Source organism: Apis cerana, linkage group LG11 (genome assembly GCF_029169275.1).
Source record: "Apis cerana isolate GH-2021 linkage group LG11, AcerK_1.0, whole genome shotgun sequence".
Lineage (NCBI taxonomy): Eukaryota > Metazoa > Arthropoda > Insecta > Hymenoptera > Apidae > Apis > Apis cerana.
In genome coordinates this window covers 7,896,973-7,915,000 of record NC_083862.1, presented here as the reverse complement: position 1 = coordinate 7,915,000, position 18,028 = coordinate 7,896,973, and the positions used below count along the sequence as shown (strand labels likewise).

Sequence of the window (18,028 nt, the reverse complement as noted above, 5' to 3'; positions counted from 1 at the left end):
TTGTTTCTCCATGAAATATTTTGAAATGAACATATGTTTTATATGAGAGTTATACATTTCCATTAATATTTAAAGAAATATTTCAATTGCATATATTAAATTATACGAGATTGCAATAAATCCTGCATACAGATCAGACAAATATTTTATTTATGATATTTTATTTTAATGATCTTATTTTAATATAAAATAATTATTTTAATTTTCGTTACTAATTTTATACAATTTTATACAATTATAATACATAGTATCGATTAAGATCCATAAATAAGACAGTAAATTAAACATATTTTACTGGATGTTAAATCATTCTTCTCTCTTTCATTCATCCATTTCTATTCTTATAAATTTAATCTAATAAATTCGTTTCTTATATATCATATAAAATCTTACCTTCCTCTTTGAACGTGCCATTCTCTGATCTCTGATATTTTCAGCTTCTCCTGGTGGTCGTTTACCCCAAACCATAATAGCGATGCTGGTATAAGTGAACACTAGTACTGTTATTGGTATCACATATTGAAGAACCAATAATGCGATCGAGTAATAATATCTGCAACAAGTGAAACAAGCAAAGTGAATATAAAATCGATTGTCAAAAGTCATTATCCTTTCCTAAGTTCGATAAGACATTAATAGGTGGTGAATTCGAGAGGAATAGGAAAGTTACAAAGTTTCCTTTCTATGCTCTCGAAAATTTCGATTAGAATGAGGAAGGCCAAAAGAATTTTAAACGGCGAATTAACATAAAATGATACATATCGGATAGATTTAAAGTTTAGATATTTATCTTTATTTGCATATTTAATTTCGATGATATTTCCCCCTATAGATAATAATATTTATGAATTCTTTCAGAAGAATAAAAAAATATTTTATCAAATAGTATTATATTTAGATTAAAGAAGAATTATTTATAAATATATCCTGTGAAATTATGAAAATTATAATTATTATGATAATTTCATTTTTTTTCTATAAATCTCTCAATTTATAAGTTTTAGATTTTGAATTTCAAATAAATATTTTAATTCATTAATATTCGAAAAATGTATATAATAAATATTCTACAATTCTTAATATAATTTATTATCGTAATTTTAATCATTATATGAGATTTGATAAAAAATATATAAATGTGCATTGATAATTACCTATTCTCCAACGATGGCCAAACTTCAATGCAGATATATTGATTGCATCTTTTATATTGGATCGATGGTTGGAAGAGTTTTGAAACAATAGCGATAGGGAGCGATATTACCATAGCCAGCAACCAAACAGCGAGAATTAGAAGTTGAGCTTGCCGTTTGCTCAATCTTGGTTTCAAAGGCCACATAATAGCTATGTAACGATCTATACTGATCGCAACGAGCGTGTAAGCACTCACTAGAACTGATACTGCCTAAAAAATATGATCGGATCAATTATTTCTTCTTCTCTATTATTCTTTCAAAATCTGAATATTATAGAAAAATTATGTTTTAGATTCTAAAACGCAGGAGAATGGGATAATTAATTGTTAGATTATTTTTTCAATCAGTAAACTTCATGAATATATTCAAATGTGATATATATACAGATAATAAGAAAATTAATTAATTAAATTGCTTTTATTTTTATCAAATTTAAATTGCTGTATATGTAAATTTTGAGTCTTTGAAATTTAAATGATATAATTTCATCTAATTATATTAAAGAAGAAAAGATTTGACAATAAAAATGAAATTTTCTTATCTTATATTGTATTACAAGAAAAATGTTGCAAAGATAAATAAATGATATTTTAGAATATCACAATCATATTCTACTTCACTTAAAATGATTTTTTACAATAAAAATGCAATAACAAAAATTTTAGCAGAAACAATTTTAACAAATTGTATCCAAAGATTTTTTTAATTATTCTTACAAATTTGTGAAATAATAAAATCATAGATAATCATTGGAAAAATCACACGAAGAAATTATTTTGATTCAATATATAGATCAACTTATATTGCATATCTTTATTCGAGAAAATGAATTTTATTAATTTCATATGTTTCAATATTAATAAAGAATTTGTTGTTAAAAAAAAAAAAGATCAGAAATTTTGCAAATTTCAATATTCGATTTCCATTTTTGAAAGGATTTAAAAGAGTCAGCAGGAATATCAATAGCGAGATATCCTTTTGTTGGACGAAGCTTTGTCATCTAGCTTGATGGAATTCGAGTGGAAATCAAAAAATAGAACCGATAAAATTTCAAAATCGAAGAAAATTTTCGTTCTACGTTATGCAATTACACGAATATCCATGATTTGAAATATAAGACTTGATATATAAGATTTGATGCATAATTGATGCGATATTTATTTATTTATTAATCGTGGTTGAATATGAAATTCGCGAACGATCGCGTGGTCAACAAATTTATGCATTTATCGATTGTGCATATTGAATCAATGATACATATTGAATCAAGTTTCTGAGATAATTTAAATCGATAAATTGGAAATTATTAATTCTTAAAAATAATCTTTGCTTCCTAAATTATTTTACAAAATTTATTTCTTGATTGTGAAATATTGATTTTAAATAGTGGACATAATCATCATTATATATATGTATATTGATGAATTTTTTAATCTTCGTATTCGAATAATTTTTAGTTTGTATAATATTTTCATAGAATAATAAATATTTTATACCTTATTTCAAGATGAAATATTTTGTCAATGTTATTGTACATAATTATATAATTTTTTAAATGAATTTTAAAAATATTATAATTATTAAAATTGAATTACTTATGTCAATTTATTATAAATTGATTATTAATTTTATTGGTTATAATTTATTATAAATTTAGTAGAATTCTAAAAAGTATATTGATCGAAATTTGAACAAGTGATAGAAGAGAGGAGATGGATCATGTACCTAAAATTTTAGCTTTGAATATTTATTAACTTTCTGAAATATTAATAAAACTTTCGATATTATACATTTATGTACACAAAGTTACATATTGAATACTGTATTTATCCATTCTGTTATCAATATAATAATCTTTATTTACACATTTACTTTATTTTCATTGAATTGAATAATAATAATGAAATATCGTGCAAAAAATATTCTTAAAAAAAAATATTTATTTTATAAGAATCTTTGTTTCGTTTTAATGAGAATAAAAATTATTATAAAAATATTTAAAACTTCGATTTGTTTTATATTCATAGCCCATTTTTAAATTTGCATTTATTAACTAGATAGTTCATTATGTTTTTCATTCTATTCATACATATATATATATGTACAGATATACAAATAAAAACTGCATATTAAATTCTTAATTAAATTAATTAAATAATATTAAATTCAATATTAAATTCAGCGAATCTACAAATCTGATAGTCAATAAGCGAAGAATGATTTCATAATATAAAAATTTAAAAGATTTCCAGATAAGAAAAAATATTATTTTTTCAAAATTTCAAAACAATATATGAAATATATAAAATTCATGGAATTAAGATTTTATTATTTATTATTTTTTTTATTTTTTTTTTTATATACTTTCATTCTCTTTTCTCATGTTTCTTCATTATTGATCTTTATGATATTACAATAATAAATCTTATGTAAAATATTTACATAAGCATAGATAAGCATAGAGTAAACTATATTCAAACAAATAGTACGAGTGACAGGCGAAAGCCATTCTTAAGTGATTCTTCAACTTGTTAAAACAATTAAAAATCTGTAAATAAATGTCAAAATAACAGATTTCATATTTTTCAATAATTTATAAGAATGTTTTTGACAAAATTAATATTTTATTTAAAGAGAAATATAATTTCATGATATTAATTTAACACTAGATGGGAATAATAATAGATTGAAATAAAAATTAAAATATTTTTGAATTTTGCTCTTATTTTATTCATATCACGTCATTTTTAATCTTCTTAAACTTTTAAATGATTTTGACTATATTCTTAATTTTATTTAATGAAACTATCTCTTCCATTCATCTTTCCATGTTCCATTCATCAAAGTAATTACTTTCTCCTTCCTTTTCTAGTATTTGATCGAATTTTTCAAATTAATAATATAAAACGCTTCGTTATCTCAATTTATTAATTTATCGTGATTCATTGCCTTGATATTGATTTCATATAAACGCATCATTTTATTGTCCTATAAATTTTCTATCTCTTTTAATCTTCGTTATTAGCGTAATATTATATGATAGAATGACGTATTTATAAAATTTTAATAAGATCTTAAAAAAAAAAAAAAGAAATCTGATATAAATTATACTATCTTTATAAGAAAGATCATTTTTATTTTTCATTCTTAGTAACAATATAGAATAAAATTAATATATAAAGAAAAAAATTCTTACGAATTAAAAGTATTTATTTATTCTGTGAATAATTTATCAATTTCCATGACTAATTTGCATAAATTTTAGAAAACATCAAAATTTGAATAAATTATTCAAATCAATGTACAAATCAATTATTAAATTCGATTTTAATTTCATTGATGATTGGTTAGTACATGAATCATTATTAATAGATATGCAAGTATATTTTTTTTTAAAAATTGTACACAAATAATATAATTTATTATTACATTTTAACTTAAATATCATTAAATTGTCAAATAAAAATTAAATATATTTATTGTTTGATGAATATGACATCCTGAATTTAAATTGAGAAATTATTCTTTTTGATAGTGGAATATTTTTAGTGATGAATAATAGCTCTTGATGATGAGTAATTATACTTGTAAATTATATAGAATTACATTTATATTTAATTTCAATTGCTACTAGTTTTAAAAATTAGATAATGTTTATTTAAACTTTAAAAATTTTTATTTTTCGATTTTGATTTTTCATTTATTTTTATTCGTTATGTAAAATTTAGTTTTGCTCATTGCTTTTGATTAATTTTTATTTATAGAACATATTAGAGATGTTAATCTTTGTTAAGGATAAATTTAGAGATTGATTGGTCACTAAAACCAAATAGAAATATACGAAACATTTTTATATCTGAAACTTTCACGAAAGATATTTCATAGAAAAGATTCCACGTGAAATTTCGAACAAGACTCAATCTGGAAGGTTTATCTAAGAAACTTTCCTATATTCTTTTAGTTTTTTAGTTTTTATTGCAGTACTGGAAAAGACTTTCAGTCAAAATTTTTTTAGACAATTTTAAGAGACGAAAGAAATTTATGGCTTGTATTTTTGCTTGTTTCTCCAAGTTTCGAATTAAAAATATTGCTAGATATCTAATATTCTTTTAAAAATTATAGAATTGCATTTAGAAATTGTATTTAATATGAAATAATAAAATTACACAACAAAGAACAATTTTATAAATCAAATATAAAATAGTTTTAAAAAAAAGAGGAAAAATCAATAAATAAAATATTCTATTAAAATATCTCTTTTTTTCTTGCTTTAAAAATCATCGTTCACAATGATTCATTCTTTATAATCATCTTTCTCCTCTCCATTGTCTTCTCCCCAACGTACAAGAGGAAACCATTAAACGCACCTGCAAATAAATAACGGTTGGGCAGAGTTCCGGACCAAACGGCCAATATTGCAGTATCAGTGTACTGATGGAGCTGGTTGGAACGCAGAACAACGCTATCAGGATGTCTCCCAGAGCGAGGTTCACGATAAAGAAATTAGTGACGGTTTTCATTCGGGGGCTGCTGTGCACCACGTAGCAGACTAGGCCGTTTCCTGTTAACGCGACCACGAATACCGTGCTATATACGAAATAAATGATACCACGAAACCAGTTTGTGGAGAAGATGCTTTGAGATCCGAAGTAGTTGCAATCGTCTGGATTCGTAAGATTTAACTTGTAGTCCGCCGGACCATCCAACGAGCCATTCGTTTCGTTGTTCATGCTCATCATGATCCCTCGTACTGCATTCTGATCTGAAAACAGGATTTATTCGGAAAGTTAGGGATTGATTTGCGGACAGAGAGGAGTTGAAACGACTAATTTCGTCTGAATTATAGGATTGCACCATTGTCCGCTCTTTTGGAAAGTTTTGGGACTGCGTTCACAGGTTAGGTTAGGTTCACGCAATATGTAATCAAAGTACAGTCCTTTCTAAAATGAGAAATGGTTTAAGGCTCATCAAGGCCAAACGACGCTTGACATAATGTTTTTATTTAATCAATATATATTGAGATAAGATGTTAATATATTCATGAACACTTTTCAAACACTTTTCGAAGATAAAAGAAATATTAAATATTATAATATATGATGTTTCAGACATGAGTTAATATTAAAGAAACAGATTGGAATGTTATTTATCTTTTACACATTTTCAAACATCAATGCCGAATGTTTCAATTGAAATCTACATATATTTGCATATTTTTTAATATTGTAGTTGGCATCAAGATGTTTTTGAAGCATGAGAATAATATGTGGTCTTATCGCTTCAATTAAAGGTATTTATTTTTTTGAGTGATTTTGTTATTTCGAAAAATAATTTAATGAACTGCACATTATGCGTTGGATTATCATAATCAAAATGAATATAACATTTAAATTATTAAATAAAATTTAAAATTAGAAAATTCTTGAAGTTGTTAGATAAATTATACTATATTTTTTCTGAAACTTAGAGATTCAATTTGCAAAAAATTATCAGTACATGGATAAATAAGTTAGAAGATATAAAAATACAATCAAAATTGCGATACACACGTGATATTTTGCATTGGCAAAGGCAATATATTGAATATTAATTAAATTTGAAAATTCAAGCTCCTGTTCTTTCCAAATTCACTGGAATGGTAAAATCTATATACCATCGTGATTAACTATTGTACGCGAATTTTCAATTATTTCACTATTTTCTACGTTGAGTGGAAATCTCTTTCATCTTCTATCGTGTTAAAATCGAATAGCTTGTCTTTTTCACGCTCGCTTTTTATCGACACGTATCTACATGGAAATTCAATGCAGTTTTTAAACAAAATCCTGATTAACAGAGCTTTCTGTTGTCAATAAGATTTTATTGATATCTCATTTATGTCGAATTAGAAGAAGAGAAAAGAAAAAAAGAGGAGAATATAGTGAAATTTCATTTTTAATTGAGATCTGTGAATAGAATAGAATGGCTAACTATATGGTAATTCGAAGTTATAATTAAAATACAAGATATTCGTTTAATATTCTAGAAATAATATTCTGAAAATTTAACTTAAGAATTTCTTTGTTAATTTTATGTATTTGTGTTCATTTGCAAACAACAATGATAATTTTAATTAGCTGTTTGAAATTTCCCTTTAATGTTTCATTCGTTCAAAGAAAACATTTAATAATTTGTTAATTGTATATTATAGATATTAATATCGAATTTAATAATGAAAAGTATTTCATAATAAAAATAACATACACATGCAATAATTAGAAGATCTTATTTTTTTTTAAATAAAAATAATTTTTATTAATAATAATAATTGTATATAAATAATTGATAAAGAATAATTTATAAAGAATTCAGATTAATATTTTTTGAAAAATTTTAGTACCAAAATATATGATTAATATTATAATTTTTCAAAAAGTAAATAATTAACTTTGATTAATTTAATTTTATATTGCTAAAAAAATTTATGTTTGTAATATTAAATATCAAATAATATCGAAGATTAAAAATGTATTTCATGAAACATATTATAAAAAAAAATGAAAAATTATATATAACATTAGTTTATATATTACATGTGCATCTTTACTAGATATCAGTGAAAAATTATTATTAATAGTTTAATATATTTATTTGTGAATTTTTGAATGTATTTTTGTTGTTGAAAAATGATTGATAGAAATTAACTATGTTTATTTATCATAATTAAATTATCAAATTATCATTTAATACATATTTTTTTTTATTTTCATGAATGAATTCAATATTTGGAATCATATGTTTTTAAAATGTTGAAGTAGTTGAAAAAATTAAAATATGGTCGAATGAATTTTTATTGTTTAAAAATATGTACATATTTAATTTATACAATTTTTTTTCCACGAAAAAATAAAAATATTGACGGCATTCAATACATAAATACATAACTTCATGTTTCATATAACTCAAAATATAAATTTTATTTATGAAGATAATATTTCTATAAATACTCAATTTCATGATATAGATAATTGATAATGATATAGATAAATTGCAAAATGAATAATATATTATCTTAATAATATATATCATATTAATATATCAACATTGCATCAATACATATAATCTTTATTTAAAATGACATTTCATTGTGTTATAAATAAATAATTAGTTTTTGATTTGTTATTTATATCTTTAATTTATAACGATAATTTCATATAAATATTATTAGCAGTAAAAGAAACACAATATTATTCACAATAATTGAAATACAATTTTTTTAAATTATTATGCATGCATATAAATATTTCATTGTTAGCTTTACCATTTGATTATTTATTATTTTTTTTTAAGTAATTCAATCATAAATTTAATTACTCATGATTTCTAGATGGACAAATTTTTTTAGATGAACAAAATCTATTTTTAGGATTTTTTTAAATTTTGCAATTAATTTTAAGAATAATTAAAGAATTCTATATAATTATTTAAATTCTATAATAAATGTAATAAATATAATAAATAATTTATTTCGACTTCAGATAAATTCGATATTTAATGTATACATAAGTTGTAGGAAATTAGATGACCAATTTTTCATTTAAAAATCATGAATGAAATGAAGCGAACAAAAACGATTGAAATTTGTTTCGTTTTTTTTTTCTGTAAATATTTTTATTATGTAAAGAAAGAAAAAAAGAAAAAAAAAGAAGAAACATACATACATTTCGAATGATCAAATTATAAATTTCAGAAAAAATAATTTATTTGAAATAAAAATATGAAGTTTATTTGGATATGAATAAAAAGAAAAAGGAAAAAGAATAATTATTGAAAAATAAATTTGAAAAAAATCAATGGATGAAAAAATGATAATGATTAAGAATAGTTTTTAAAATTTTACGTACACAATTTATTTTTATCAAATATTCATATTGTTGAAAGCAAAAATTCTTTTTTTGAGAATCAATTATTACAATTTTAAAATGTATATATTATTCGTTGAAATTGCATTTTAAAATGCATATCGTTGAATTAAAATTTAATATCTTGCATGCATAAAAATATCACAGAAACAATATAGCTTAAATTGAAAATAAATATTGTCACGTTTATCAAAAAATATTTTTTAATTTCATCGAGAAGATTGAAATTTATCCGATGTTTCTTATTATTTTAATAAAACTAACAAATGAAGAAAATAAATAATTACTTTAAAGTTTTTTTTATAGTAACTTAAATTTTATTCTATTCTTCTTTTGTGATTGTTTTGAATGGAGTTAAATTTTTTGAAAGAAAATTGTTTTTAAATTATTTCTGAAATCTTATTTGAGAAATAAATTATTTTTAAATGATTTCTTTATTAAATGTTTTATTATTTTAATTAATAATGAAAAATAAAAGTTAATAAATTATAAATTTTTTTGTTAATATATATATAATAAAAATTATTATATAAAATAAAAAATTAAATTCAATAGAAAGATTAAAAAAAGATTAAAAAATCTTTGGTGAAGATATGAAATTGTGTTAACGCTATTTTAAAATCATATCGGATTAACTGCAAATCCTATTTTTAAAAAATATTTGTTTCGCTTGTGTATCATGGAAACCAAAGTCTTTTAACAATAATTTTTTTTCTGTATTTCGACATTGAGTAAATAATCCATTTTTACATTGATTATTTTTGATTCAAGGATTTATTTTATTTTTAGTATATTTCTCAATAACCTAGATATTTGATTATAACCTTATCGATGGTGATATCCGATAGGTCAGTGCTTTGTCTTTCCTAGATATTCAGAAACGGAAACGCCAATGTATTCTGACATGACATTTATGTTTCTTGTATACAGTCAATTATAAAAGAAATCCACCTAACTTGAAAAATCAAATTTTAATGAAAATTTGTTTGTATATCATTCTAAAAATATCTTTGAAATTAACCTTACAATTTTTATCATTGTTCATATATAATTTCAATTGAGAATGTTTCTCATAATAGGATAATAGATCACTAAATTCTAAATATTTTAATAAGTTTAAAATTTTTTCTTCGTCTTAATATAAAGTTATATTTAAGAAATGAAAGTAATATTGAATTATTATTGGTTTTTTGAAAAACTTATACTTATTAACTTATATTAGGTGAATACTTTTGTGATTGATTGTACATAGACCAAAGATATTTTCAAAGATCTCTCGGACTGTTCTACATCAGAATGATTGAAATGATGATAAATCGGTATTCGTAGATAAAAGTATAGATACAATCAATCTTTTAGAACGTTTGTTTCATTAGAAATTGTCAGGTATATGTTTTTTATATGTTCGTTCATTTTATTTAATATTCCTTTTCATTAGAATATTGGCCTTCAAAAAATTAGAATGGGATTGTCTGTTGAATTTATTCATCGAGGAAAAGATTCTTTATTCGAATGAAAAATTTGAACTGACAATTTCTTTTCGATAATAGATAATTCTATGAATATTAAGCCTTGAAAATATCCGATAGCGATTAATGGCTCGAATATTTCATTCGATAAAGCAGCGGCAATCTGACAGTCGAAGGATCCATGTTTAACTTCCGGTTTAACAATCGATCAATTTTTCGTCTAGTTTTATAAATAGTTAGAAACTATCTGGTTTGTGGCTTATTTTTTTACGAAATCGTAGAAATATTATAGTATATATAATATTATATTATAATATTATAGTATAATATTATAGTATATAATAAATATAAATTTTATTTTTATTATTTTATTATTTAATATAATTAGGGATAATTATCTAATTCAGCATTAAAATTACTAGACATTAAATTGAAAAAAAATATAAAGCTCAAATTATCATTAAAACTGATTAATATTTAAGTCAGTTTCATTTCATATACTATTTACTTATTTAAAATGTTTTATTATTTAAAAGATTCTCAAATCCAGCTGGATCATCATTGGTCTATTAATTTACATATATATTTATATATTTTAAAATTTTATTATTAGAAATTATTAATCAATCATTATCGTATCATTATCATATCAGCTTTATCAAGCTTCCAAGAATTTTTATTTTTTTAAATTCTATTATTATATTTAATAAAATTATAATATTATTAATTTTCATCCAATAAAAGAATTACTTATTATAAAACAAAATCATCAAAATATGAATAATACATAAATGTGTTGTCAATATAAAAAACAAAATTCTCTATTATAAACACATGGATCGAAGAATGTTTAAACATTCATTATATGAATTTTACGGTAAAATATCACTCCATAAAGATGGTAGATAACATATTGCATGCATGTCTTCGAAGGGAAAGGTTAAAGGTTCTTCAGTATGCAGGAGACTGCATACACGGTACATGGAAATAAGGCCATTTCAACTTCAATCTTTCTTGTTGTCAGTTCGCTTGTTAAGGCACAGACTTGTGTATATCGCGTATATCGCGAGTTTGTTGTTCGATTGCTAGAACTTGTGTGTATCCTTACAAATTGATTTTAGAATCAATTATTATTTGCCTTTAAGGATTTTTCTTTAACTTCTAATACTTTATTATAAATAATAAAATATGTCTATGGAATATATCTGTCAAACTGTTTCATGAATGTATAATAAACACAAATATAGATTAATATTGTATAGGATGAAAATTGATAATATATAGGATGAATATTTATAATAAATAATAAAAAATTTAATAATAATACATAACAAAAAACTTAATATCTGAATATTAAGATATTGAAAAATCACAATTTTTATATTATATTTAATATTTAATATTTTCATTTTTTTATTTTCAGAAATAATTTTCAGAAATAATTTTGGATAAAGAAATTTGGAATAGATTTGAAATTAAAGGAAATTATCATTTTGCAAGAATTATTCATTTGACTGTTTATCTTATGAATGTCGTTTTAAATATTTATATTGAAATATCAATAATTTTGTAATATAATTTGTAATATAAAATAAAGGAAACGTTTCTTTTATTTCATTCCATTTAAAATTTACAATTATCTTCTCACTTGAATGTTGTATAGAAATTCATCCATCCGAGAAATTGAATAAAATTGATTTGTAAAATAATATTTATATCTTTTATTTGACTTTTTTATTTCCTACAAATAAAAAACTAAAATAATCGACATAAAAAATTTATGTTTGAAATAATATGAATGAAAAAATGTTATCCACAGCAAGATACTTTTATTTTTTATATTAAATTTTGTATCGTACCTGAAATAAAATATTAGTTTTATTTCACATAAAAAATACCAGTAAAATATTTATCAATTATGATTAATTTAATTCTATTTTATAAGTATTATTAATTTTTTATTTTATTAGTTGTTAATTTTTAGCGTGCTTTCTGCAATTTTGACTGATAACTTTTTTTATTAATAATAAATCTTTAAAAAAAAAAGAATCTTTTTATTTGAGCGACACGTAAAATTATCAAATTTTACATAATATTACAACATAAATATTATATTACAATTTATACATCTAATTTTTACATAATTATGTATGCAAAATTGCATATGTAATTACATACATAATCAATCTACATAATCTATATTTTTATAATTATATATATTAAATGTTTTTTAAAGTACATCTTATATATAGATATATATATAATTACATCTATAATTATATTTTTTTATATCTAAGAATTTATATCTCAGATTTTATATCTCAGAATTTAAATCATATAATTTATTTAATCTTATTGTAAAAACTTAATTGATATATTCGTAATAAAGCTCAACTCGTAATAACTCAACTTCATATAATTAAATCTATAATAATTAAATCTAAATTATATATAAATTAATATAATTTAATATAATTAATATATAATTAATATAATAATATAATTAATATAATAAATTATATTTAAATTTGTATACACAATAAATTTTATCTTATTAATATTAAGAAATACTGGAAATTAATTTATGAAAAAAATCTTCTTGCGATGTAATAGTACGGAAACAGGTCCGTGCTATGATAAGAAGTGACAGATTTGTGAAAAATTCTTGAATCAACCCTTTATAAATCCATCAATGTCAAAATTTGCCATCAATGATAAACAGATAACATAAAATAGGATATTTCATTAAATCTTTTCTCTTTGAAATTTCAGAAATTTGATTTTTGCTCAACTTCATCTCATTTCTAATGCAATTATGGATTTTTATTTATTGCATTCTCATATCGAATGAAAAATTAATTTATTAATTTATAATTTATTTCATTATGTATGTAGGATAAATATAAATATACAAAAATAATTTGAGACTTATTTATTAAATTATAGCAATTTAAGTTTGCATCAGATAAAATAAGACAGAGATAAAATGAAATATCTTTGTTGTACTATCTATCTGACATAAAACTAAAATTAACTTTTAAACGAATAAATTTTATTTCTTTCTTTCGATTTATTTTTAGATGTAGAATTAAATCTTTTTTTTTACACACAATTTAAAAGATATATATATATATATATATATATATATATATATATATATATATATATATTTATTCTGTGAATATAATATAATAGAGCATAGTCGATTTTTATCTTGTCAGAATGTGATAATTTAATTGACATCGTTGAAAATTTATTTAGCAAATATTTGCGCAATCAATGAATTGGAAAATAACGAGTTCAACATTGGTTGAAAAATTCCATTGGGATTCGTCATTCGAAATCTCCATTTCTTTTTTAATTGCATTTTCTACTAAAATATATAGTATAACTATATAAATTATATGACTGCTTTTTTAGTTTTTACTTCTTCGATATTTTCTATATGATGATTGTACTGAAATAATGGATTCACAATTTGAAAAATCATTACAAATATTTTTATAATTATTGTAACATTTATTTTATTATTCATTTCATTTTTTATTTTAATATATATTTATCTATTTTTAGATGTCTTCATATTGATATATAAAATACCAATGATTTAATATCTATTGCGAATAAAAAATATTAAAGTTATAAATCTCGGTATAAATATTTATAAAATTTTATATTGTTATTTTCATTATTTAATATAATGAAGCTTTAGTATTTTTTTTATCCATTAGATCTTTATTCATTTTTTAAAAATTAATCATTTTTAAAAATATGATTTAATACTTTATTTTTATCAAAAATATTGTTTGATATATTATGAGAGAAAACAAAAGTATTGTAGAATGTTTCATTATTATAAATTATAAAAAAATTGATAAAATTATTAAAAAGCATTCGGTCAAATAATAATTAAAAGAAAATTAATTAATCTTTTCATTTTCATCCACATTCAAAGAAATATTTTATTGTTGAATTTTCTTTCTTCAAATATTTACCGATATTATAAAATGTTTCAAACATTTTACTCAATTAATCCTGGGATTCTGTAACGTAATATTATTGATAAATAATAATGATTAATAAATATTTAAAAATTTTTTCAAATTGTAAATTAAAAGCGTAGATTAGAAAAGAAATTTCAATATTATTAACGCAGATTATTTATACAATATGAAAATTAATTAAATAAAGCTAGACAGTAAAGAATTTTATCAAAAAAAAAAAAATTTGTGTTTTTGCAATTGGATGAATCAATTATTTTTATTTCATTTATTTTTTTTTTTTTTAAGAAGAGAGAAAAATAAAAAAAAAAAGAAGCAATGATTAAAAACGAACAATATTATTTTTTTGTTAAGATAACATGATTAAATATAATGTAAAGAAAGTGTATAATTAAAATGTAATGTAAATGTAAAAATGTAATGTAAGTATATGATTAAAACTTTAAATACTTACTTTTTCTTTTAAGAAGGAAAAATCATGAAGCGATATTTCAAAGAAAAAAATTACTTAAAAATAAAAGAAATCTTTATTTCAGTGTTTATTTCAAATTAAATTCAATAATAAGATATTTATACAAATTGAAATAATTGGAATAATATGTAAATTTAAAGTAAAAAATAATTTAAAAATATAAATTTAAAGTAGTAATTTCAGAATCATTATTTTGTTTTTCAATTAAAGATTATTTCTATTAAAGATTTTAAATTAAATCCTGTCAATAACAGATAAAAATTTCACTTTGTGATATTAATCTGTAATAATTTGTATTAAAATCTATATCTAATAAACGATAATTTGTATTATCTCTATAGATTATAATATTTTAATATCTCATAGTTAATGAAAGTATATCATTCTCTCTCTCTCTCTCTCTCTCTCTCACTTTTTTTTCAAAATTTTTGAATCTTTTCAACAGAAATGAAATGAAATAAAAAGATAAAATTGTTCAGAACAAAAGAATAAATACAAAAAGATAAAAGATAAGAACAAAGTAAATCCATTTTAATTTTAATACATTTTCATTTTTTTATATTTTAAAGATTTATTTTTAATTTCTTATGTATAATCTATACATTGGAAATTATTATAATTGTAAATATTTTTCCTTCAAAATGATTATAAATTGTATTTATTATAGAATTATTTATTATATTACATTTCTTATTATTTATTAATACTTTTATATGATAAAATAATAAGAATTTTATATTATGAAAATAAAATAGAGCACGATAAAAAAATGTTTCATTAAAAATAATGATGTGTGCATATATTTTTACTGTATATAATGATAATAATAACATTATTTTTCATTTAATAAAGTTCAATAAAATTTTCATAATTTATTAAAAATCAAAGAATTTAAAAAAAAATGTATACTTATTTAATTTTTCAATGAAAACGAAAATTGAAAAAAAAAAGAATAAATACAATAAATATACAATTAATATACAATTTCATGTATACATTGAACTCAAAAAAATTATTCTCAATTATTTTAAATTGCAGACGTTTATTTGCTCAGTATCAGTATTAGACATGAATATTCCTTATTAAAAAATAACTGAGAAAATTTTGAATCGTAAAATAAATAATATTGGCAAATTCTTAAATGGAAATAAAATTTTCACACATTGTCCGCTTTTTTATCACAATGTTCTGTTTTCTTGTTCCTTTATAATCAACATATTCTAATCATTTTTCCTTATATATATCAAGCAATATAAATCTAGAATAAATAATGGCAGATAATCACGTTACATTGTTTTTTTCTTTATTTCGTCAATGTATACACATATATCTTGTATATCAATATATATCAACATATCATCCAATCAATTTTATCCTTTTGTAGCTTTCGTAGCTTTCATCCATAAATATTCGAATCTACTCAAATTTATCTTTTTCATCAGATATTTCGACTACTTTATCTTTTTTTAGTCTTTTCGTCAATCCATTTCATTTATTCGTTTATATTTTTTTCTTTAAATAAAATAAATATTTACAGTATATTGTTTTAATATTAATAATTTGAGTATTTTAAATTTTAAAAAAAGATGTAGAGGATAGTTAATATATTTATGGGATAAGAAAGTTGATTCTGTGACATGTACTTATTTATTATTTATTATTTATAAACAATTTGAAATTTATATTAGATGAATATATTGATAAACATTTATATCAAATATTTCAAATAAAAAAATTATAACTTTCAAGTTTTAATTTGATTGAATTTACTTTTCATTGTGATTATTTACAGAATATTTTTCGAAAAATTGGTTTCTTACATTCTTTTATACATTTAAATTGTATAAAATTAAAATAAGAAAGAAACAAGAATAGAAAAGAATAATAAGAGATATGGTATCATTATTTATATTCTTTGTAATTCATTTGAATTGTAATTCATTGAATATGAAAATATAATATAGGATATTATAAGTACAATTATAATGGTAAATTTTCTCATATACTTTATTTTCCTATTATATATAATGTAATTCCATTATTCTTTTTATAATTCATTTTATATTCATCACTTTTTCCTCATTTATATAATATTTATAATATATATTTATCTATTATATAATTATTTTTCTCGCTTCATTATTGTAAAATTTAATTATTTGTTATTACATTTTTTATGTAAGATTTTTTATATAACTGAAAACGTATTCAATTAATATACAAAAAATCCATTATATTAATATATAATCCATTATATATATTTATATAATACATTATATTATGTACAAGATATTACTTATATCTCTTTATATTTTATTTCATGAAAATAGATTATTGCGACTAAACAAAATTTCGATTTTTTCTGTAGAAAAAAAAATGGAAAAATTTGATATCTAAATCTATTCAAAAACTAGAGGTAATCATAACTTTGAAGTCATTTTTTGTTTTATCTCGATATCTCAATCCGTTGCCGAAATAGAATTAAAGTTATCATAGATATTATGAATGAATCCATGACATTTTTTCTTGGAAACGTGTATTATGTTCTTTAAGGAATTATGCCTGTCACTTGTCTGGAGTTTGAGATAGGTCAATGAGACGTAGTACGAGCGAAAGATCCGAAGCGACAAGGATAGAAATAATAAATAGTTAAAAATTTCTCTTTTCTTTACACAATGATATCTCGGAAATTGCAAATTGGGATGAATCAAAAAGCATTTCAAAAGGCAAGAAATCTGCGCTTCTAATAATTTTTCGTTAATTAAAAAGCATTATCTTTGAAGTTATAACGGTTTAAAATTTTGCTAATTTTAATAAAATTTAATCCAACTTTGAAGTAAATTACGACAGATATTTTTTTATTTTTAAAAAAATATTGCTTATAATGATTTTATTAATCGTTCGATTTTATGGATTTCGTAATTTTTAAATAGATATAATCGAATATTTATACGATTTACACGAAATATACAAAAACATATATAATATG

General features: G+C 20.8%; 1 protein-coding gene across 3 annotated transcripts in view; it reads right to left on the bottom strand.

Annotated features, from left to right (window-relative positions):
* Positions 1–18,028, bottom strand: part of LOC108002342 (RYamide receptor-like) — a 36,524-nt gene that overhangs the window by 4,706 nt on the left and 13,790 nt on the right. For 2 of the 3 annotated variants that reach the window (XM_017063967.3, XM_062082617.1), the window contains exons 2-4: positions 5,564–5,958; positions 1,155–1,405; positions 394–553 (exon numbers count right to left, since the gene is read on the bottom strand). In XM_017063967.3, the coding sequence (XP_016919456.1) occupies positions 394–553; positions 1,155–1,405; positions 5,564–5,935 (783 nt within the window). In that variant the 5' untranslated portion in view covers positions 5,936–5,958. Of the gene's footprint in view, positions 1–393; positions 554–1,154; positions 1,406–5,563; positions 7,343–18,028 lie in introns of those variants that run through there. The other variant, XM_062082616.1, reaches the window with a different exon arrangement.